The sequence below is a fragment of the Rhinopithecus roxellana genome, chromosome 19 (genome assembly GCF_007565055.1).
Source record: "Rhinopithecus roxellana isolate Shanxi Qingling chromosome 19, ASM756505v1, whole genome shotgun sequence".
NCBI classification, from domain to species: Eukaryota; Metazoa; Chordata; class Mammalia; order Primates; family Cercopithecidae; genus Rhinopithecus; species Rhinopithecus roxellana.
The window spans coordinates 14216491-14240227 of record NC_044567.1 but is presented as its reverse complement, the minus strand read 5'-3'; the positions used below and the strand labels follow the sequence as shown (position 1 = coordinate 14240227).

Sequence of the window (23737 nt, the reverse complement as noted above, 5' to 3'; positions counted from 1 at the left end):
AGATTTATTGGGTGCCACCCCAGAACTACTAAATTTATAATTTCTGGGAGTAGTATTTGAGAATTTCTATTTAAAATGCAGCTTTTGGGGTGATTCTAATGCAGCTAGTTCTCTGACCAGCATGTTAAGGACCACTGCTAGAGTAGGAGGGAGGATTTGTGCAAACACTTAGGTCTGAGCTGGGCATTAAACTGTGACAAGAGCCATGGCAAAAAATGCACACCAGGAGGTAGAGCTGAGGATGAGGAGCACAGGGCAACTGCGCAGGCCACCTGCACACTGCTCATGCTGCTGCCTGAAGACCAGATTGCAGGAGATCCACCCTTGAGCTCTTGCCTTGTTTGGCCCACTGGACAGAAACCATCTGAAGTGAATCTGGGGCTGTTGTTTAAATTCCTTTTCATGCTGTGGCAGGTTAGCACTAATTGGGATCTGTGAGACTTAACTCATTTCTGCCTGGTTTTTGTTCCCAAAGTCTTTTTTGCTTTGGGTTTGGAAAAACTCAAGTTTTTTCAAATCAAGTTGACTTTATAATTGTGCTTTTGGAGACCCTACCAAAGACTGTGCCTGTGAACTCAGAAGAAGCAAATGCCCCATCAGTGTCTGCCCACGTGCCTGTGGAAGAATTATTTTAACATTCCAGAGCCCTCCACTGAAGACAAGGAGCCCCCTCCTCATCTTTGTAAGCTCAGCACTCTCTAGCCACAAGTGAATATACATTAAGCTTTTTTTTCCTTCTCTGACCTTGGAAGTTCTTTGTTCCTGAGCAGAGACATGGTACATTTCTGGAAGAGGTTGCTGGAATTCTTGGGCCCCTGTTAAAAGCTTATCAGACTAGGGTACAATCACCATGTCATTTGGCCCCCCTTCCTCTTAGAAAGTCTAATCGTTAGTGCCAGAAAAGCTTAGGCCCTTGCAGTCTTTACAGATAGAGCTGTACTTGTAATGAGAATCTGTTCCTATTAAGGTTTTCATTCAAGCCGGATTCTCAATTAGCGTTGACCCAGGTGAGGCTGGTGCCTCTTGGCACAGTAGACAGAACTGCATATTTCCTCTGAAGCAGGGTAAGGTGATAACTGTCGCTTGGTCTGGGGCTGGGGAATGTGGTGGTTGGGGTGGAACAGTTGTTTGACTTTACTTAGCTGTTCAGTCAGTGGGTTTTGTTTTGTTGTTAGACTATATGCTTTTCTGAGGTTTGTGTTACTAACCATCGCCCTTCCCACCTCACAGAATGTCTTGTTAAAGCCCAGGCAAATTCTACTCTTTCTGTTCATCTGTGTAGGGAACTCTCAACTTTGGTGGGATCAGGGTGGGCAACGGACCGACAGAGGAGGATGCTGAGATTATTCAGCATGACCAGCTCTCCACCCACTCAGAGGACGCAGACGAGGTAAGATCCCGTGGTGTGGGCTTCCTCTCCTTCCACCTCGGGTCAGCCCTAGTCTTGTGTACCCTAAGAGGCCTCACTCCAGTCTTCTCCTTGAAAAATAAAAATACTAATTAATACTCAGCCTGCCTTCTGGACCTCTTAGGGCACCACAGCTTTTTCCAGTGGACCCTGCCCTAAGCTCCAGCTGTTGCCCCCAGAGCCTGCAGCAGTTTTGTTCCTGTCTTGAATTCCAGATTTTGCCTGCAGTGCTTTGCACGCAGGTCTCCATTACTGACTGCTCTCTCGCCTGAGGCAGAGCAGGCCTCAGCATCCCAACTCTTACGACCTGAAACACAGGTCACTAAGCACAGCTTCTTCATCCATTGACCCTTCCAAGGATCATTCCATTTGCATTACTCACCAGCTATAATCACTGGTACTTTTGAAGTCCTATACCACTGATATGTTCTTGCTGCAGATATTTTGTTTGAGCCTTTTTGGTGTCATTTGCCTACTTTTTACAGGGAGAGAGAGAATTAGTCAGGCCAAACTAGACTTTTCCTTAAGATAGCACCTCCAAGCCCACTCTCCTTGCCTGACCCCTTGTAGCACAAAGCCTCTGAACTGAACTATTAAATCTCATCTGCTCATTATATTCTTTTTAAATCAAATAAAATAGGAGTTGAGGACCCAAGTTGGACTTTTCAGTCTGTCTGACCACTTTCACTATATATGCTTTTTTAAAAAAGAAATCACAAGGCCTGGGGATGCCTTTTAAAAATACCTATCTTAATGCTCTAAATTCCTGCTGATTTTGCTTTGTGTGTATGCTGAGGAGGCCTGCCTCTAACGTGCTAGCCCATTTAACATGAACAATCCTCCCCAAGAAGCATTCAGTAGCCTTGTGCTCCTAACTTGTGACCTTGTGTGTGGCGTGGCTCCCCACTAAGTGTCAATTTGTGTTTTCAAGCCTACCGAGGACGAAGTGGTAAGATGAAAGTCGGCACTGCCTTCGTGTTTACCTGGGCTTCTCTCTTCCCATCCTTGTGATCACTCTGCTGACCCTGCCACACCCTGGGGCCACACACATGACTCCTGTGCATCCTGCATTTCACTGGCCATTTCTAACCAGTTCATGAACCTGTGTTCTAAAAAGCTCATCTCCATTAACTGCATCTCATTCAGTCACCTCTGTCTTTGTTTCATTGACTTTGCTGATCTAATGCCTCGGAGAATGGCTTTGAAAGGAGCTACAAGTAATGTCTGCACTGGCATTCTTGAAGTGACTCCTCTTGGGGGTTAAGTCCCATTGGCCTCTGCCTTCCTCTCCTGTGATGTTGTGGTTGCTCTACTCCCAGCCACTGGGAGTAGCCGTTTCCTCCCTGCTCCTCCAAGTGCTTGTGAGCAAAGCTTACCCTTCCTCCCTGTCTGAGCCAGCCTCTTCCTGCTGCCCTCCTCAGCTTGATGATGCTTCAACTTAGAAGTGGTGGACCCTTCTCGGGGTCAGCTCTACCTCCATGTGACCCAGGTGAGAGGGAGACAGCTTTCAAAAGGAGGCTTTGCCTTCCAGATGCATCCCAAAGGAAATCATCCATCTGGGTGAAAGGAGTTAATATTATATCAGCCACACATAGAGAATAACAGAGAATAACAGAGACTGGAAAGCAAGTTGACTAACTGTTCAGGCCACACCTCGAGTAGAAGGACCCTCTGGCTCAGCAGTAATTTACTTAGCAACGTATACTCTTTAAATTGGGGTTTTAAAAGGCCTTGCTGCACTGTTTGCATCTTCCCCCAGCACTTCTCTCTAAAATGCCTAGACCCACAAACTGTACCCTTCCCTTCCTGACTCTCTGGTCCTCTCTAGGAGGGCAGTGGGATGGGAATGGGAAAGCCTTTGCTGTTCTATGTAAACACAGGCAGGACCTGGTCTTCCTGAAGCCTAGAGAGGCTCCTTTGCTGGCATCAAAGAGTGTCTGTGTTCCTAGACTGCTCATCTGTGCAGTCCCTGGCTGCGCTACCTGGCAGGGATGGGTGGGGTGTGCTCCATGTTAGTGAGGAGCCCAACCCTTTCCCAGGCTCACTGCCTCCAACAACACTGCTTTTTAAATGTCTTCCTAGCCACGCACCCACATTGTCGGAATGGTCTGACCAGCTATTGTGCACCAGTGTTCTCGTTTGTAGCCATATCCCGGGAGGCTGGATAGCCAACAAGATAGACTCTAATTCAGCCCCCAATCCCTAGCTCACTCAGGGATTCAGCTACCCTTGGCTACCCAAGTAGTCTAAATATTTTATCTTTATCAGGCACATACACAGTCTGGTTCTCTACAGCCAAATTTAGATACCCATGACATTTATCTAATGATTTCAAACAAAACAGGTTCCTAAAAAAAAGTTCAGCCTACTTCTGGAACTTCCCCATTTTGCTTGGCTGTGAAAATGTATTTGTCCCATGCAGGCCCTTGCTCCAGCCCAGTGGAAGCATTAGTACCTCTCCCTAGTGGGGACTCAGTCCAGCTGCACACCAGAGCCAGGCCAGTTGGTTGTCTGGGAAATCTTCAAAGGCCGTGACCACTCAGCCTTTGGGTCAGTGGCACCTCTCCCCACTGTCTCCTCACCAGGTGCATTCATCCCACCCATCCATGCATTCACTCACCCTCCATGTGTCCAGCACTATGTATAGTGCTACAGAAACAGAGAAGAAGAACATGGTGCTTGCCTTCAAAGACCTCCCAAAGTGGGGAGACAGTCTGGATGACAGGTGCTGTGATAGAAGTGTGCCCCAGATGCTATGGGAGCACAGAAAGAGGGCAGCTGACGAACACTGGGGTGAGGGTGGAAAAGGAGACCCTGGAAGGACTCCCTAAGGAGTTATCTTACTCTGGTCAAGCAGGAGGCCCTGTAGAGGAGCGGTGCAGACCACCAGCATATGCAGCTTCACAGGCAAAAGACCTGCAGGCCCATCACATGTTGAGGACTAGCAAGTATTCAGCTTGGCTGGAGCAGAGGCAGGGGTGGGGAACTGGGGACAGGTGAGACTGGAGGTTGGCAGAAACCAGCCATAGTAGTTTTTGCCTCATTTGGACAACAAGGAGCCATCCAAGAGAGGGTGGTGAAGCTGGTGGTGACACAGCCATGGTGCATTGAGGAAATACCCCCAGTGACCATGTTGTAGGGTATATTGGGTTGGGGAGGGGCAAGGTCAGGAGGCATGGACTCCACATTGTTTGATGTCATTCAGGACAGAACAGAAAGCCATCGTTTGTAGGACGAGTTGGAAAGGAAGGAACCAATATGAGATATTAAAGAAGTGAAAGCTATAGGTCCCAAGGTCAGGCACAGTGGCTCATGCCTGTAATCCCAGCACTTCGGGAGGCCGAAGCGGGCGGATCACGAGATCAGGAGATCGAGACCATCCTGGCTAACATGGTGAAATCCCGTCTCTACTAAAAATACAAAAAATTAGCCGGGCGTGGTGGTGGGCGCCTATAGTCCCAGCTACTTGGGAGGCTGAGGCAGGAGAATGGCATGAACCCAGGAGGTGGAGCTTGCAGTGAGCTGAGATCGCGCTACTGCACTCCAGCCTGGGTGACAGAGCGAGACTCCGTCTCGAAAAAAAAGAAAAGAAAAAAAGGAAGCTATAGGTCTCAGTGCCCTAATAAAGGTAAGGAGCAAGAGAAGATTCGAGATGGACTCCCAGGCTGTCTAGTCTGCTGGACATGAGAGATGGAATAGAAGTTGATCTCCGTGGGGGCAGAGGAGAGCAGTTACTGTGTTGAGCATGGAGAGCCTGTGGTTCCCCAGGAGGAGTACAGCTGGCTGGAAACAAGCAAGGCAGGGATAGTGAGATCCATTTGGGAGTCACTTCTAGGGGTGACCCTTGAAGCCCTGAGTAGCAATCCCACCAGAAAGATGCAAGGGCTGAGGCTGAAACTCCAGAGAACATCGGCATTTAAGGAAGAACCTTGGCCAGGTGCAGTGGCTCACACCTGTAATCCCAGCACTTTGGGCAGCCGAGGTGGGCAGATTGAGCCCAGGAGTTTGAGACCAGCTGGCTAACATGGTGAAACCCATCTCTACTAAAAATACATAAATTAGCTGGGTGGTAGTGGCGTGAACCTGTAATCCCAGCTACTTGGGAGGCTGAGGGAAGAGAATCACTTGATTCTCCTGGGAGGCAGAGGTTGCGGTGAGCTGAGATCATGCCACTGCACTCCTGTCTCAAAAAAGGAAAAAACAAAAAAAAAAAAAAAAAAAAGGAGAACCTCGATGGAGACTAAAAAGAACTGTCCAGAGAAGTAGGAGGAAAACCAAGGGGAGGCAGGTATTTCAAGAAGGAGGAAGAGGCCATAGTGACAGACATTGCAAGAGCATGGACAAGGACACAGAATGTCTGTTAACTTTAACAACTGGGCCGGGTGCGGTAGCTCACGCCTGTAGTCCCAGCACTTTGGGAGGCCGAGGTGGGTGGATCACCTGAGGTCGGGAGTTCGAGACCAGCCTGGCCAACGTGGTGAAAACCCATCTCTACTAAAAGTACAAAAATCAGTCGGGTGTGGTGGTGTGCGCCTATAATCTTAGCTACTAAGGAGGCTGAGGCAGGAGAATTGCTTGAACCCAGGAGGCAGAGGTTGCAGTGAGCTGAGATCACGCCACTGCACTCTAGCCTGGGCGAACAGTGAAACTCCATCTCAAAAAAAAAAAAAAGATGCAACAACTGGGAGGTCAGGGTGACCTTACTAAGTAGAGGCATTTTGTGGAGGAGTGAAAATGGAAGCCAGGGTGCAGTAGGGTGACGACTGGCTGGGCAGAGAGGAAACTGAGACAGAGGATGTGGACAGGGACTCTGCAGCGATTCATGGTCGGTCATGGCTGATTGATACTGGGAGTGTGCTGAGTGGCAGACTCATAAGTGCTAGGCTGGATTTCTCACCCAGTCCTTGCCTCTCCTGAGAATGCCTGCAGGAAGCTGGGAATGAAGGAGAGAAGGCAAGGGTAAGGCCTGGAAGCGAGTCTTCTCTCCTGTCTTGCACTTTTTTCAGTGGGAGAAACTTGAGGTGGAATGAAAACACTGAAGGGGTTGGCTGTAAGGGAGCCCAGTGGTCACTGCCCCCCTGGCCCACAGGAGTAGAGATCAGCACTCCTGGGAACCATGGACTTCTTCCTTTCGATGCAGGCCCTGTGGCGGCAACCAGCAGTGGTAGGAAAGAGCTCTTGACCACAGTGTTATGATTTAGGGAACTCAGGGAACTAGGATTACCCTAGTTTTCAGGGTAAGTAAGGACACTTGAAGAGCCTGTTCCGGAAGAAAAGCCCAGAAATAGACTAGGTGTCGATAGAGGTGAGGGAAAAGCAGGCGTTTGCCCAGAGATGGCATGGTGGAGCCAGCCCCCTCCATGCTGGCTGCACCCCTGTGGCCTGGGCTATTGTGGCTTTACCAGCTGAGCCACTTTCTCCCATCCCCATGTTCTCAGTGATTTCCCAAGACATTTCTGGTGTCCTTTGGGAGTGGAATCATGTGGGTTTTTAAAGGAACTGCTGCAAAAAATAGACCCTGATCTGAGGGCAGGGGCCGATGGGAGGCCACTGAGCCCTCAGGAGTGTCTGAAAGCTCAGAGGATTCTCGTCTGGGCTCTGTGGGGGAAGCCCCGTAAGGTAGTGCCTCTGGTCTTCGGTCAGCCTGACAGAGTGAGAGGCCCAGGGAAAGTACCTGGGGCTTCCAGAATATACCAAATTCAGAAGCCCACATTCACCCCGACTGTGCTTGGAGCAATCCTGAAAGTGCACTCCCAAGAGCTTGTTCCAGCCCATTCCTTTATTCTGGAAATAATTCTTGGTATTGAAAGGAAAACTGGGACAAAGGGAGCTTGAGGAAAATGAAAACAAACAAACTGGAGATGTGCTATTTGGCCTTAACCCAAACAGATGTGCTGTTTGGCCTTAACCCACGTGGAAATTCGTAAACTCCGTCAGGATTTCCCTGTGCATGGTGGTGAAATCATGTAGGGAAAAAAAATTCACCATGTAATCTCTTTAGACGTCACAAAAGAAAAAGAAGGTTATCTTGCTCCCTAAAGGCTGTAAAAAGAATAAGTAAAGTGGCTGTAGAGGCCTAGTCTTTTCAGGACAGTGTCCAGATTGAGAGCCCATCTCCTGAAGCGCAGTCTGGGGAAAATCCCTTCCTGCCCTCCTGCAGGTCCTTAGGGTCCCAGACCGAGACAGTCACTTTCCCAACAGTGTCTCAACTCAGCATACACTCCCCTCTTGAGCACAGAGCCCCAGAGGGAGAAAAACAAATGTGTCGAGAAGAATCTTACTAAGATGTAGTTAATGAAAATGTAGTGTATTGAGGGGAGTGGAGGTGTCCCAGGTGAGGGCTAAGCCAGGCAGGATTTTTGGGGAAGGCACTGCCGAAATCACCACCTGAGTTCAACACTGGGTGCTTCTGGGCGCTCCAAAGTTGAGGTGCCAACCATGGGAAGTACAGTCCCCCTGCCCTGGCCCAGGTTCAAAGCGCCAAGTAGCCACAACTCAGAATGCCTGCACATTCCCCTCCTAGCCTTATATTTTCTCTCTGGTTTCCTCCCACGACAGTTTGACTTTGGGGACACCATGGTCCACCAGGCCATCCACACCATCGAGTACTGCCTGGGCTGCATCTCCAACACTGCCTCCTACTTGCGGCTCTGGGCCCTCAGCCTTGCTCATGCGCGTGAGTACGCCTCTCCGGGCTCCGGAACTCTAGTTTCCCCCTCTGTGGTCGTACTTTCAGTTGGGGGGCTTAAGTAGAATGGAAATTACATGAAGGTTCTGGAATTATTCAGGTTCCTGAATGCAAGGAGAATGAGTACAGACAGGAGGCTCGGCACTTTTGCCAGGTTAGCTCTGCATGGTGGTCCCACTAAGGCAGTGGGAAGCCAGGGTCCAGGGAACCCTAGTGGGGGGATGGCAGAGCAAAATTCGTGCCTACGGCTGCCTCTTGCCAAACTGCACTGGATTTTGTGTCTCCCATTCCCCAGAGCTGTCTGAGGTGCTTTGGACCATGGTGATCCACATCGGCCTGAGCGTGAAGAGCCTGGCAGGAAGTTTGGCGCTGTTCTTCATCTTCGCTGCCTTTGCCACCCTGACTGTGGCCATCCTCCTGATCATGGAGGGCCTCTCGGCCTTTCTCCATGCACTGCGCTTACACTGGTGAGGGGCAGTAGGGCAGGGCGGGCATCGGGGTGGATGTGTCCTTAGCTGTGGTGAGAGGGCAGCTTTTCTCCCAACACAGCCCTGCAGCTCTGTGCAGGAAACATGAGCCGGCCCTGCACTAGCTTTACCTCAGGACACTCCAGCACCAGCTTTGCCACTGAGTTTCAGAAAATGATCACAGAAAAGCACAGCTCAGCCTTCCCTAGACTCTAGGGAGAGGTCCCTGGTGAATGGTGTCAGGTCCTGCTCTCTGCCTTTAACTGTCCCCAGTGCTCCTGATTTTGGCTTAGAGGGGCTGCTGGGGTCGTAGGGTTTCTGGTTTTCTCTCTGGTGTGTAACTCTTCTGTCTTCAGAACAGTGGAAGCAGCTCTGGAATGGATGGATGTTAAGTGCAGGAAAGGCTAGAGCACACTGCACCCCAGCTTTGCCCTCTTTGTTCTGTCATTGTGCCAGGGGTCTTTGAGTTGGACCCTTGGCAGCTCCATTGTGGGCTGGGGGGATTCCTGGCTCTATAGGGTGGAGGTTGGTACACTCACGAAGCTTCTTCAGAAGGGCAGGTTTGGGGTGGTTCTGTTTGTTTTCTTTAATGGACTCCTAATGGCTCTGTGTGGAGAGAGCATGAGTTCAGCCTCTGGGACTGGGAGAGCGGGGGTGTAGTCTGGGCTGTGACCACCTCAAACCAGGGTTGCCAGATTTAGCACATAAAAATACAGTGTGGCCGGGCGTGGTGGGTCACGCCTGTCATCCCAGCACTTTGGGAGGCTAAGGCAGGTGAATCACCTGCCTCAGGAAGTGATTCGAGGTCAGGAGGAGGTCGGCAATTCGAGACCAGCCTGGCCAGCATGGTGCAACCCCATCTGTACTAAAAATGCAAAAATTAACCAGGTGTAGTAGCACATGCCTGTAATCCCAACTACTTGGGAGGCTGAGGCAGGAGAATTGCTTAAACCCAGGAGGTGGAGGTTGCAGTGAGCCAAGATTCTGCCACTGCATTCCAGCCTGGGCAACAAAGCAAGACTCTGTCTCAAAAAAAAAAAAAAAAAAAAAAAAAAAAAAAAAAAAAAAATACAGTGTGTATTTCACATAAACAACAGATAATTTTTTCAGTATGAGTATTTCCCAAATGTGCATGGGACATGCTTATACTAAAAACTGGGGCAGTCTGTATTTTCTGTGGCTGTTCCACCTCAGACTCCACTTCTTTGGGTCTCTATTTCCTCCTTTATGTTGTGATTCTCTTTTTTGGGGTCTCAAAACCCCAGTTCTCTGGAAGTTCTGGCCCCTCTCCCCAGAGAAGCACTCACACCCTCCTCCTGTTTTACAAGCATAGGGCTCTGACTCACTGGTGTGCCTTAGAGGCCCCTGGATGGGATGCTCTGTGTTCATGAGCCCAAGGCCAGAAGAAGACTATGAATGTTCTCTTCGTTCTCCAAACCTGAAGAAAATCCAGGATCTGAACCTGAGAAACTCCTTCCCCACTCCCCTTTATCTTTGATTTTCTCATGGTTGGGTGACCCCTGAGCCTCCTCAAAGATTCAGCTGTGGGTTTTTCTGAGTGATGGGCGGAGAGTGAGGCATGGAAGGGCAAGACGTGGCTGGGGTGCACTCTTCTTCAGAAACCCTGCTGTGTCAGTAGACGTAGCTTCCTCTGGCCTGGCTGTCTTCCGTCTGGCCTCCCTCCTCCCCACCCAGCTCATCTGGCTGGCCCCCCTATTCTCAGCTTATCAGCCGACCCCCCTCCCCCGAGCACACTTCCTCAGCCCTCCTCAGTGCACGAGAAACCTCTGAGGATTCACTTTTTCTTGCCCCTTGGTCTCCTTCCTTTTCTTTTCACTCCTGTCCCTTGAGCCCTGGGTTTGAGGGAACAGTGACCACCTCACCTTGATTCCAGCCCACGTGGGTAGCCAGTCATCTCCTTCCTGGGCAGGGCGGGAGCAAGGCACTGTTGCAGAGCAAGGTCGCCTGGGCCTGAGTCTGGTTTTGTTGCCAGAGGATTGCTTCCTCCTCAGGCTCACCTGTGGCCTCCCCGTGTCTTCCCATGTCCCCCTGAACTGAAGCGATGAGTGACAGGACAGCAGGCTTCCGAATCGGGCGACCTGGGTTGGAATTCCAGCTCTGTCACAGCAGGGAGGGGACCTGAGCAGAACATTCACTGCCAAGGTTACTGTGAGCAAGCAGGAAGTAATGCACACACCAAGTGCTGCCACAGCAAAAGCAGGTGCTCCAGGATGGGTCGTGGCTGCTCTGCTTAAAAGTGGGATGCCCTTGCTGGGTACCGTGGCTCACACCTGTAATCCCAGCATTTGGGGAGGCCAAGGCAGGCGGATCACCTGAGATCAGGAGTTCGAGACCAGCCTGGCCAACGTGGCTAAACCCCATCTCTACTAAAAATGCTGGGCGTCGTGGTGGGTGCCTGTAGTCCCAGCTATTTGGGAGGCTGAGGCAGGAGAATCGCTTGAACCCAGGAGATGGAGGTTGCAGTGAGCCGAGATTGCGCCACTGCACTCCAGTCTGGGCGACAGACCAAGACTCCGTCTCAAAAAAAAAAAGTGGGATGCCCTGGAGAGAGGGTGTCTGCCTGGGGTCCCCCATAAAGAAACTGCTTTTAACCTGTCCAGAATGAGAGGAGACCCCACAGAAGGCAGAGGGATACCATCAGAATGCCCTCAGGTGCTGTTTGCAAGGAACACCTCCCCGTATATGTCGTATTTATTTTGGCAATAGGAGTATTGGGTAGGAGAGGAATAAACAGTGCAAACCTCCTTTGTGTAGCTTCCAGATTCTCGTCTTTGGAGGGCTGTCCCTGCGACATGAGTGGGGCGCCTCCCCCACCACTAAAACAGGAGTGAATGAAGTTGGTGGTTGTGTGCCGCCTCCTGGCACAATGCAGCTGTGCGTCCAGGATGCCTGGATCTTCCCTGTGGCCCAGGACTGCAGGAGGCATTCTGAGCTGTGGCCCTCTTACCAGGGTGGAGTCTCTAGGGCTGCTGAACCAGCTGTAGGGATGGTGCTGCTATTCTTCCTGGCATCCAGCCTAGGCATCTTCATATTTCCCACTTTATCCCTGCTATTTCCTGATTCAAGGGCTGCCCCATTATACAAGCTCTGGGTCTCTTCAGTGGGGACAATGAGAAAAACATTTGATTCAATAACATATAAACCACTAGTGTGAGATTCATGCAGCGTCATAGGAAGGGGGGCGATGTGTTTGAAAACAGTGAGCAGGTTAAGGTATTAAGCGGCTAATTCTGTCTCCTGAGTTTTCTCTCTCTTTTCCTCCCTCCTGCCACATGAAGGGTGCTTGGCTTCTTACCTACCGTGATTAGACATCTTTTCTTCTTCAGAGAAGGCATGAGACAGGGATTTGATTGTAGTTATCACTGTAAACATCAAACTGATTTGTATGCAGAACATACAAATCAGTTTTGTATGTTTGGAAGGTTGCCCCAGGGCCTACCTTTCAAGGAACCTGGTCTCTCCTTACCTAGCAAATTCCACATACACATAGATGTACACCCACCTGTATACTCACAGATTGGGTGGCGATTAAAGGGACAGAATCGGGGACCAACTTCTTGATAGGAATGCGTGTTGCCATGGCATGACAGCATGGAGCAGTTGAGGGAATGGCTGCCCAGGAGAACTCAGAACTCTTAAAATGTAGTTCCAGGCTGCCCTCATTGCCCTGATATTCAGGCTATCAGACGGATGTGTGTTCTAGGCCCTGAGCTGCACAGAGAGTGGCAGAATGGGCTAGATAAACAGGTCAGCCCAGAATTGTATTTCCAAACTGCCTGCCCTCAGTCACAACCCCCACCAGGAAAGGGAAGTGGCCCCAAGACTCCTTCCTCCTTCACCCACTCGAGGAAACAAGAGTTCCTGTTACGTGGCAGGAATGATGTCTTTTGGTCCCAGTTAATCCCTCTGAGTCACCAGGTGGCCTTTGCCAAGTGCTGGAGCTGGAAGAGATGATAGAGACACTCATCTGGTTTCCTGAGGCTCTCCTCACAGCTGTTGAATTCTAGAGGAGCATTTCAGTGGCTTGGGGCATGGCGAGACCTTGGAGTCTCCCTGAACAGAGCAGTGGAGAGGCCCAAAAACAAGGAAGAACCTAGGATGGCAGATGGGGCCCTCCTTGCCCCAGGGAACTTCATGTTTGTACTTTCTCAAGAAGCACGCCTTTCCCCAGTTCAGCAGGAGAGGGTGGGGAGACTGGCAGGGAAATTGCTTTCCAGCTTTGTGCTGGGTGGTTGGGGTGAGGGTGGCCAGGGAAGGAGGTAAAATCAGGCTGACCTCAAGATAGACCCGAGATGTCCCAGTTCTGGCCACTCTAAGTCTCTAAAGCAGCAGCTGGTGGGAGGGGCAGTATTGGGCAGTATGTCGGGGAGGCCACCTGTCTGCTCACACAGTACAATTGATGTGCCCCTCCCGGGCATATATCCCTCTTCCTCCTTGCTAGGCCCCATGGGTAGATAAGGTGACTGGAGGGGTGCCAAGAAAAGGGTGGTGCCCCCACAGGCATCTGAAAACAAAGCTGCTGCTGCATTTGACTAGTTTGGAGATTAGAATGGTTTTGTGATTAGCCAGGCAGGGGGTGGGGTCAGAGTTCTGGACATCTCACTGGATTTGGGGGTCAGCATACCCTACCAAGGCTGACATTCACTCCTAGGTAATGGCCTGGGACCCTCAGGTGACTTGTGCACTCTCTGGCTGTGTATTGTTGAATGAAAAGGGGACATGTAAATCTCTTTTCAACTGTTCTGAAATAACCCTTGCCACATGGGAACACAGTCTATTAAATATGAAGAATTCAAACCTAACACAAGTGGGTGAGAAGCAGGAACCTACCGCTAGGCCCCACTGCATTCTCTCAGAGGTGGTCTCAGTAACTGGAACTTGGAGAAGTCGTTTTGGTGGGACATGGGTGAATCCAGGTCCTCGTTTGGAATTGCTCTGGCAGGAACCCTGAGCTAACGTCAGTTGGAAGCTCTGTGTCCTCCCCTCCTGAGTCCTGTTTTTCCTGGAAAACCTTGACCCACCCCTGTGGAATGTGGGGATGTGTGGGAGAAAGCCGACTGCTTTTACTCCCACTCAGAAAATTCTGTTGTGTCTTCTCCAAGGGGGTGCTCCTCAGCCTGCACCCCAGTGAAGGGCCTCTGAGGAGCTCCCAATCCCACTGGCAAACTGTCTGTCACCTTTGGTCCCCAGCCACCTCCCAGCCCCTGTTCTCTTAATTCCTGCTTCTTGGCTTGGAGGGAGGAAGCTCTGTTTGTAAAGACTGAGTTAGGGAACTCAAGGGTTCCTGAAGCTTTAAAGCGCCTCAAAGCCCTCACCCTGCACATGACCTGTCACTTGGAGCCTGCCACAGCCCCACCCCTGCCTGTTCTTACAGGCGCTCCGGTGCCTCCAGGGTCACACAGCACCATGTGGAAACTATTCCTCAGGGCAGCTCTCCTTGGCCTTTTTATTCTCTGAATCATGCATTTTTCTGCCCTTATTTGGTGTGGTTTGGTTGCTGGGCAGCTGTCCAGGGTGAGTTTGTAGGAGGAAGCACAGCCAAGCAGCCCAGCTCTGCTTGTGGGACAGTCTTCCTCCCACCCTCCCTGAGAGTGAAAGGGCCCCACAGAGACTATCAGGCATGGATGTGGAACTGCTGGGAAGGGAGCTCAGGCTTTTTTTTAGTCCTCAAGAGAAGAATTCTTTCTGAGATGTTTTTGTGGTTGGAGAATATTTTTGCCATTGCTTTGAGAAGACTTCCCCTCCTAACTCCCCCTCTTTCCTGGGAATTTCCTTCCTTAAATGGAAAGCCTTCAACATTCACTCCAAGCTCGCCCTTCTAGCTCCCCCCAGGAAAAATAACAAGCAAACAGAGGTGCTTGCCCAGGGTCCTTGGAGGGGGCTTCCCTTAGAGGTGGGCTGTGTGATCCCCTGCCAGGAGGGGGCGTTGGGGGCCACTTCTTCATGAACAATGTTAGGCTCAAGCTAACTGAACTTTTTTTGCACATGCCTCTCTACAGAGAGCTGTGCATAAACACACACTGCTCGGCAGGACAGAGCAAGACTGGGAACTGAGGGCACATCCCTTCCTCCGTACATCGAACTCTTACTGAGGCGAGTCCCAGGCCTTAAAAGTGGGATCTCTGCACTCTGGGCTTTCTCCAGCTCCCCCGGGGAAGGGAGGCTTGGGGCGAGGTGGGCATGGGGCATCTTTCTGGCCCACCTGTGAAGTCCCAGAAAGTTTCACAAAGTTTCTATTGAATGATAGCGTTCTTCTCTTTCTCCAGGGTTGAGTTCCAGAATAAATTCTACAGTGGGACCGGTTTCAAGTTCCTACCCTTCTCCTTCGAGCATATTCGGGAAGGGAAGTTGGAAGAGTGAGCCCCTGTGAGGGCCGTGTGCCCCATGCTGCCCTCCCCACCTCCCTCCACAGTGATCAGCTGTGCTTCTCTGCCTGTGGTTGTGAGCTGTGGGCACCAGCTCATTCGTGGCACCCGTCTGTGAGTCATTTAGATAGAATAGTCCTCCCTGGGCCTCCCATCACCCCTAGCTTTGTGTGTAGTGTAGTGATTTTCTCGCGGTCACTCATACCCACTGGGCACCAACCTTGCCCTCTTAGCTTCCATCCATCCAGACAGCCCTTCCCGCCTCCTGGTGGTGAGCCAGTCTGCATTCCCATGCCCTCCCAAAGTCCTTTCATCTTCCCCGTGCATTGTAGATGGAAGGAGCACCCGTGACATTCATATCTAGACTTTGAGTTCCCTGCATCTGCCACTGTAATTTCTAGCAGGAGTAGTGGGGGGAAGCAATACAGGTTCTCCTCTAGAAGGGGACACTGGTAACATGTCCCACTCTTGGGTTAGCAGGGGTGGGTCCAGGAAGGTGATATTTGCGTCCTTTGCCCACCCCCCTCTCGTGCTTGTTAATCAGGCATTCAGCTGGACCCAACTAGGCCATCATGAGTGGCTTCTCCCTGTCACCCCCAGGGGTCATAGGATATGTATCTCCCTGACCCCACCCTGCGCTCCCACCCTCTCCTCTCTCCCCGTTCATGTCTTGCACTACATAGCACAGCCGGGAGTGCTTGCAACAGAGGCCTTGGCTGCTCCGCAGTGCACAGGGCTTCCCTCCCCCAGGGTTGGCTTCTTCCCAGGCCTTGCATGGGCCCTGCCCACAAGTGTACCCTCAGGCCAAGGGTGCAGACTGATGCTCTTCCCTGGTGGAGACCCTGAGATCTTCCCCACCCGCAATCATGGTGTCTTCAGTGTGGGACTGGGGTCCTCTTGGTTCTGCCTGCAGCCTGCCTGGCTCTGCCCCCCAGTGACCCCTCCTCACCACACTGGCCCCAGGTCTCAGGAGGGGTGTCCTGGGCAGGGAAGGTCAGTGTCACTGATGGTTTGCTGTTTGGAAGCCACAGGGCTGCCGTGCATGTGGCTGTGAGGGCTGCACAGCCCTGCCAAGGGGCTTCCTCCACGTCACCCCGAACCTTATAATCATGTGCTGGTGTGGCAGCCCTGGCTAAGTTAATCCCCACTGCTTTCAGTGGTAGAAAGAATTCCCTGAGTGGGCCAGGCTGGTGTCCTCCTCCCACCCTGGCTTTTCTGAGTGAGCTGCCTGGAGCCCTCATCCCCTCTCTCAGGCTGGGCTGGCCCTGGGCGGGGCCACTGTGTGCTTGTCCACTGTGACCTGACCCGACCTTGTGCAGCCCCCTGTCCTGGTATCCCGGGTTTTTGTGATGATCTTTGCTGTGTTTCCAGTGGGGTTTGAAGCATAGTTCAGGGAACCCTGCCCAAGGCCCTCCTGTTCAGACATTCCTATGTTGAATAAAGTATGTTTGACTCCCCCAGAGAAGCTGCCTGTCACTGTGCCCACAGCCCGTGTCACTCCAGGCTCAGCCGTCTTGAGCCCCTTTGGACCCCCAACCTTTGCCTCCCTCCTCCAGCATTGCTGCTTTTCCGTGTGTCAAAGGCCACTGCTGCAGTGGGCCTGGCTGGGCAGTTGGTTTGGGAAATTCTCACCTTGTTCCAAGTTTCCCAGGCACCTTCCCACTCACAGGATCCAAGTCAGCTCTGCAGATACTACCTATGGGAGGAGGGGACTGGGCGGCCCATCTTCATCTCCCCTTCACTCATTGCACATCCAGACAGCATGGGGGCAGAGGAGCACTGGGTATCTCCCCACCCGCCTCTCCCTGTTCTCCAAGTGTGCCCTCCAGGGCCCAGTGGCCTGGCTATTTTGAGCCCTGACACCCCTGGCCTTAGTGTAAGTGGAGGCTCCACACAAATTCCTCAGGGCAGCTGGGGAATGTGAGGTGCTGGGATTGGCAGGTGGCAGGACAGAGAGCAGGCAGACCGTCCAGGGCGGCAAGCCGGGCACGAGGTCCCCTCCCCACTGCCTAGTGAGGCACTGCATTCTCGGTGCCCTCCCTCTTCACTCCTCCCTCCAGAGGCCTCCAGGGCAGGGGCTGCCCAGGAATGTGACCTGGGCAGGCTGACCACCACTGCCCCCAGACAGGTGAAGGGGCCGCAACCCCCTACAACCCCGTTTGTTCCATGTTCCAGCCTACCCTGAAGCCCTTCCTCCTCCCTAACAGTGCTGCCTGTCCCTGGAGTCGGCCCTGAGGGGCCCACCCCACCCAGCTCCTCAAATATAAGGTCTCCAGTGGATACTCTGGTCAGGGAGCTCTCAGCTTCTGCTCGGTGGGAAGGGAAGGCCTCATAAGAATAGATATTTGGAATCAGTGAATTTGAATTGAGAGTCCAGGAATAAATCCTAACATTTATGGTCACTTGATTTTTGATAAAGGGGTCAAGATAATTCACTGAGGAAAAGATCTTTTTCAACAAATGACACTGGTACAATGGGGTTTCCACATGCAGAGGAACAAATTTGGGCCACTACCCCCACCATATGCAAAAATTAACTCAGAGTGGATTCCAGACTTAAAATGTAAGTGAAAACTATAAAACTCTCAGGGGAAACCATAGGAGTACATCTTCCTAACCTTGAGTTAGCCAGTGATTTCTAGATGACACCCAAAGCACAAGTGATACAAAATAAAAAATACATAGATAAGTTAGGCTTCAGCAAAATTTAAAGCTTTTGTGCTTCGCCGGGCACGGTGGCTCACACCTGTAATCCCAGCACTTTGGGAGGACAAGGCAGGTGGATAACCTGAGGTCAGGAGTTCGAGACCAGCCTGGCCAACATGAAGAAACCCTGTCTCTACTACAAATACAAACAGCCGAGTGTGGTGGTGCATGCCTGTAATCCCAGCAACTTGGGAGGCTGAGGCAGGAGAATTGCTTGAACCCGGGATTCAGAGGTTGCAGTGAGCCAAGGTCATGCCATTGCACTCCAGCCTGGGCGACGAGTGAAACTCTATCTTTTTTTTTTTTTTGAGATGGAGTCTTGCTCTGTCGCCCAGGCTGGAGTGCAGTGGCGCGATCTCGGCTCACGGCAAGCTCCGCCTCCCGGGTTCACGCCATTCTCCTGCCTCAGCCTCCCGAGTAGCTGGGACTACAGGCGCCCGCCACCTCGCCCGGCTAGTTTTTTTGTATTTTTTAGTAGAGACGGGGTTTCACCGTGTTAGCCAGGAGGGTCTCGATCTCCTGACCTCGTGATCCGCCCGTCTCGGCCTCCCAAAGTGCTGGGATTACAGGCTTGAGCCACCGCGCCGGGCCGAAACTCTATCTTGAAAGAAAAAAATGTTTGTGCTTCAAAGGTTAGAATCTAGAAACCGAAAAGACAACCCTCATAGAAGAAAATATTTGTGGGTCATTTATCTGATAAGGGGCTTGTGTCTAGAATATATAAGTAACTCTTACACCCAATAATAAAAACAACTCAGTTTTTTAAATAGGCAAAGGGGTTGAATAGGCATTTCTCCAAGTAAAGCTATATGAATGGCCAGTAAAGCCATGAAAAGATGTTCAGCACCATTAGTCATTACAGAAATGCAATGAAACCCACAAGGAGGTATCACATCACACCCACTAAAAAGGCAATAAGAAAAATACAGGTGTTGGGCCGGGCGCGGTGGCTCACGCCTGTAATCCCAACACTTTGGGAAGCTGAGGCGGGCGGATCACGAGGTCAGCAGATTGAGACCATCCTGGCTAACACGGTGAAACCCCATCTCTACTAAAAATATAAACAATTAGCCGGGCATGGTGGCGGGCGCCTGTAGTCCCAGTTACCTGGGAGGCTGAGGCAGGAGAATGGCGTGAACCCGGGAGGCAGAGCTCACAGTGAGCTGAGATCGCGCCACTGCACTCCAGCCTGGATGACACAGCAAGACTCCGTCTCAAAAAAAAAAATTACAGGGAGAAATTGGAACCCCAATTCACTGCTGGTGGGAATGTAAAATGGTGCAGCTGCTTTGGAAAGCAGTCTGGCAGTTCCTCAAAATATTAAACAGAATTGGCCAGGCACAGTGGCTCATGCCTGTAATCCCAGCACTTTGGGAAGTCCAGGTGGGTGGATCATGAGGTCAGGAGTTCAAGACCAGCCTGGCCAAGATGGTGAAACCCCCCCATCTCTACTAAAAATACAAAAATTAGCCGGGTGTGGTGGCAGGTGCCTATAATCCCAGCTACTCAGGAGGCTTAAGCAGGAGAATCTCTTGAACCCAGGCGGCAGAGGTTGCAGTGAGCCAAGATCACGCCACTGTACTCCAGCTCAGATGACAGAGTGAGACTCTGTCTCAAAAAAATATATTAAACAGAATTAACCTAAGACCCAGCAATTCCACTTTCTTATCTACCCAAGAAAAATGAAATCATACCCACAAAAACTTGCACACAAATGTTCATGGCAGCAGCATTCATAATAGCCCCAAAATGGAAACAGCCCAATGTCCACCAGCTGATAAATGGATCAATAAAAGGTGGGCTGGGCATGATGGATATTATTCTACAATTAACAGGAATGAGGTACTGATAAATGCTACAACATGAATGGACCTCAAAAACCAGCCACAGAAGACCAACAATGTATGATTCCATGTATCTGGAATGTCTAGAATAGACAAACCCATAGACACAGAGTTGGTGGATGCCAGGACTGGGTGCCGAATGGGGCTTGGGAGAGAGTTACAGTGGGGAGTGACTCCTCAGGAGTATGGAGTTTCTTTTTGAATGATGAAAATGTAAAGTTAGGCTGCTGATGGCTGCACAATTATGTGAATATACTAAAACCCATTGAATTGTACACTTTACATTGGTAAATTTTTTTTTTTTTTTAAGATGGAGTCTTGCTCTGTTGCCCAGGCTGGAGTACAGTGGCACGATCTTGACTCACTGCAACCTCCACCTCCCGGGTTCAAAGGATTCTCCCACCTCAGCCTCCTGATTACCCAGGATTACAGGTGCGCACCACCACACCCTGCTAATTTTTTTTTTTTTTTTTCTGAGATGGAGTTTCACTCTTGTCGCCCAGGCTGGAGTGCAGTGGCACCATCTTCACTCACTGCAACCTCTACCTCCCAGGTTCAAGTGGTTCTCCTGCCTCAGCCTCCTGAGTAGCTGGGATTATTGGCATGTAGCACCACACCCTAATTTTTGTATTTTTAGTAGAGATGAGGTTTCGCCATGTTGGCCAGGCTGGTCTCGAACTCCTGACATCATGTGATCTGCCTGCCTTGGCCTTCCAAAGTGCTGGGATTACAGGCATGAGCCACCGGGCCCAGCCTTACATTGGCAAATTTTATGGCATATAATCTGAATAAAATGGGAGTGGCCTAGGGCTTCCTTGGGAAGAAATTCCTCCCATGCCTCTCTGATGAACTGTGAGGAAGCAGGGCCAGTGAGTCCTTGGCTAGACTGAGTTCTTAGAATCCAGTTGCCTTGGGCTGCTTCCAGCTAAAGATGGGTTGACCAAGATTGAGCTGTGGAGTGTGCAGGAAGTCCTAAAGCCCTGTGGTAGGGGGTGGGGAACAGGATGGCTGCATCCATTTGTTCCTGGGGTTTTTTTGTTTGTTTTTGTTTTGTTTTGTTTGAGATGGAGTTTTGCTCTTGTTGCCCAGGCTGGAGTCCAATGGCGCGATCTTGACTCACTGCAACCTCTGCCTTCCAGGTTCAAGCGATTCTCCTGCCTCAGGCTACCAAGTTGCTGGGACTACAGGCGCCCACCACCACACCGGCTAATTTCTTGTATTTTTAGTAGAGATGGTGTTTTGCCATGTTGGCCAGGCTGGTCTGTAACTCCTGACCTCAAGTGATCCACCCATCTCGGCTTCCCAAAGTGCTGGGATTACAGGCATGAGCCACCGCGCCTGGTCATTTCCTTCTGTTTTTGTTTGTTTGTTTGAGACAGAGTCTCGCTCTGTCACCCAGGCTGGAGTGCAGTGGTGTGATCTCAGCTCACCGCAAGCTCCGCCTCCCGGGTTCACGCCATTCTCCTGCCTCAGCCTCCTGAGTAGCTGGGACTACAGGCGCCAGCCACCACACCTGGCTAATTTTTTGTATTTTTAGCAGAGAAGGGGTTTCACCGTGTTAGCCAGGATGGTCTCGATCTCCTGACCTCATGATCTGCCCACCTTGGCCTCCCAAAGTGCTGGGATTACAGGCGTGAGCCACCACACCCGGCCGCTCCTGTTTTTAAGAGATGTGCCCTTTACCTTGATCCCCCTCTTATGGAACCCCAAGGACCCCAGACGTGTGTCTGATGAGTCTGTGCTCCTGTCCAGGAAATGCCCCTCATCTTGAGGTCCTAGAACCAGTGTGGGAGAGGGTGGCCTTGGCATCCTTGGCCTGGGGAGTCCCAAGCTTTGTAGAGATAGGGGACAAGTCTATCACCACCTTCACTGGATGGGATTGCACTTCTTTCTGCCCCAGGAACCTTGGGTAGAGGGGGCATTGGACCTCAAAGCCAGCTGGCAGCCTCAGTGTTTCAGATCAAAGTGGCCTGCCTCCTCAATGCCTCAGCCTACCCAAGGCATGTCCTAGGTGTGGGCTGCTCTCTGGTGGCCAGATAGGGAAGGACTCATTCCTCCTTTGGCAAGGTAGGCTGGGATCTGAGCTGGGCTGTGTGATAGGCAGGCAACTAGATTAGATGGGCAGAGACTAAGCAATCCTGGGGTATTCTGGAGTGCATGAGCAGAGGGGTAGGCTAGCCAGGAGCAAAAGATGAGATGGGCTGGAGAGCATGCAGAGAACCCAGCCAACTTGCTTCACACACACTACTGGAAAAGTAATGAGTTGTGTCACATAGTAAAGGATCAGGCCGGGTGCAGTGGCTCATGCCTGTAATACCAGCACTTTGGGAGGCTGAGGTGGGTGGATCACCTGAGGTCAGGAGTTCAAGACCAGCCTGGTGAAACCCCATCTGTACTAAAAATAGAAAAATTAGCCAGGCGTGGTGGTGCATGCCAGTAGTCCCAGCTAGTCTGGAGGCGGAGACAGGAGATGGCGCCACTGCACTCCAACCATCGGGGACAGAGCCAGACTCCATTTCAAAAAAAAAAAAAAAAAAAAAAGAGGATCGAACAGTACTAAAGGCTCTATTATCAAAAAACAAAAACAAAAAAAAGGCTTTCACTCAAAATGTCAAAATGTGAATCTTCCCCCCCACACACAACCACTGTTTACAGAGCCTTAAAATAAAAAAAAAAAAAACAAGCAAACAAACAGATGATAATGTGTTATCTTACTCTGTCGCTCTGTTGCCTGACCTGGAGTGCTGTGGTGCCATGTGGGCTCACTGCAACCTCGACCTCCCAGGTTCAAGCGATCCTCCCCTCTCAACCTCCTGAGTAGCCAAGACCGCAGGTGCATGCCACCATGCCAGGCTAATCTTTGTATTTTTTGTAGAGAAGGGGTTTTGCCATGTTGCCCAAGCTGGTCTTGGACTCCTAGACTCAAGTGATCCACCTGCCTCAACCTCCTAGGATCAAGGGCCACTGCAATGGGCTAGACTTTTTTTTTTCTTTTTAAGTCAGAGTCTTGCTTTGTTGCCTGGCCTGGAGTGCAGTGGTGTGATTGTGGCTCACTGCAGCCTTAAACCCCTGGGCTCAAGCCATCCTCCTGTCTCAGCCTCCTGAGGAGCTAGCTGGGACCACAAACACAGGCCTCTGTGCCCAATTTTTGTAGAGACGGGGTTTCTCCATGTTATCCAGGCTGGTCTCGAACTCCTGGACTCAAGTGGTCCACCTGCCTCAGCCTCCCTAAGTGCTGTGATTACAGGTGTGAGTCACCACATCTGGCACACCTGGTGCAGTCCTTCTAGAGAGTCGGCCACTCCCAGCCCTGAGCAGCCTTTCTCAAGCTCTCCCTGATCAGATAGGCAGCCTGACAAGTTGCATTGCCTGGGGGAGAGCAGCAAGAACTCTGCTCTGGGAGTCAGGAGTTCTGGTTCTAGCCCAGAGCTGCTTTCCTTACTAGTTAGTGATCTTGCCCAAGTCACTTCCTGTCTCTGGCTGTATTTCCCAATCTGTAAAATTGTTACTGGAAAGGGGTCCCAATCCAGACTCAAAAAAAGGTGAAGAGAGCAAAAATCACACCCCCTCCAGACAAAAAGTTCTTATCTGAGCAATTTAGATAAGGAGCAATCCAAGGAGCAAAGACCACCTGTTGACCATCAAATAGGCAATCTGGAGGCAAAACTCCTTGTGTGGGGAATTTGAAAGTAATCAAGGCCAGGCATGGTGGCTCACACCTGTAATCCTAGCACTTTGGGAGGCCGCCAAGGCAGGTGGATCACTTGAGGTCAAGAGTTAGAGATCAGCCTGGCCAAACATGATGAAACACAGTCCCTACAAAAATTAGCTGGGCATGATGGTACACACCTGTAATCCTAGCTACTCAGGAGGCTGAGACAGAAGAACTGCTTGAACCAGGAGGTGGAGGTTGCAGTGAGCTGAGATCAGGCCACTGCTCTTCAGCCTGGGCGACAGAGGGAGACTCTGTCTCAAAAGAAAAAAAAAAAAAAAAAACTTCCCTAGTATTTAAAATTGGCATCTGATTCCAAGCCTCTTTCAACTTTTATAAGTAACTAAAAATGTCTATACATTTATATATATATATATATATATATATATATACACACACACACACACACACACACAACAAACACTTCTCACACTTCTGGAGGCTGGAAAGTCCAAGATGAAGGTGCTTCTAGATTCAGTGTTTGGTGAGGGCTCACTCCCTGCTTCATGAGCTCTGCCTTCTCACT

General features: G+C 50.9%; 1 protein-coding gene across 5 annotated transcripts in view; it reads left to right on the top strand.

Annotated features, from left to right (window-relative positions):
- Positions 1 to 16411, top strand: part of ATP6V0A1 (ATPase H+ transporting V0 subunit a1) — a 66942-nt gene extending 50531 nt beyond the window's left edge. For all 5 annotated transcript variants that reach the window (XM_010386125.2, XM_010386141.2, XM_030924136.1 and 2 more), the window contains 4 exons: positions 1283 to 1390; positions 7967 to 8084; positions 8392 to 8563; positions 14851 to 16411. In XM_010386125.2, coding sequence (XP_010384427.1) covers positions 1283 to 1390; positions 7967 to 8084; positions 8392 to 8563; positions 14851 to 14944 — 492 coding nt within the window. In that variant the 3' untranslated portion in view covers positions 14945 to 16411. The remainder of the gene's footprint in view (positions 1 to 1282; positions 1391 to 7966; positions 8085 to 8391; positions 8564 to 14850) is intronic.
- The last annotated feature ends 7326 nt before the right edge of the window (positions 16412 to 23737 follow it).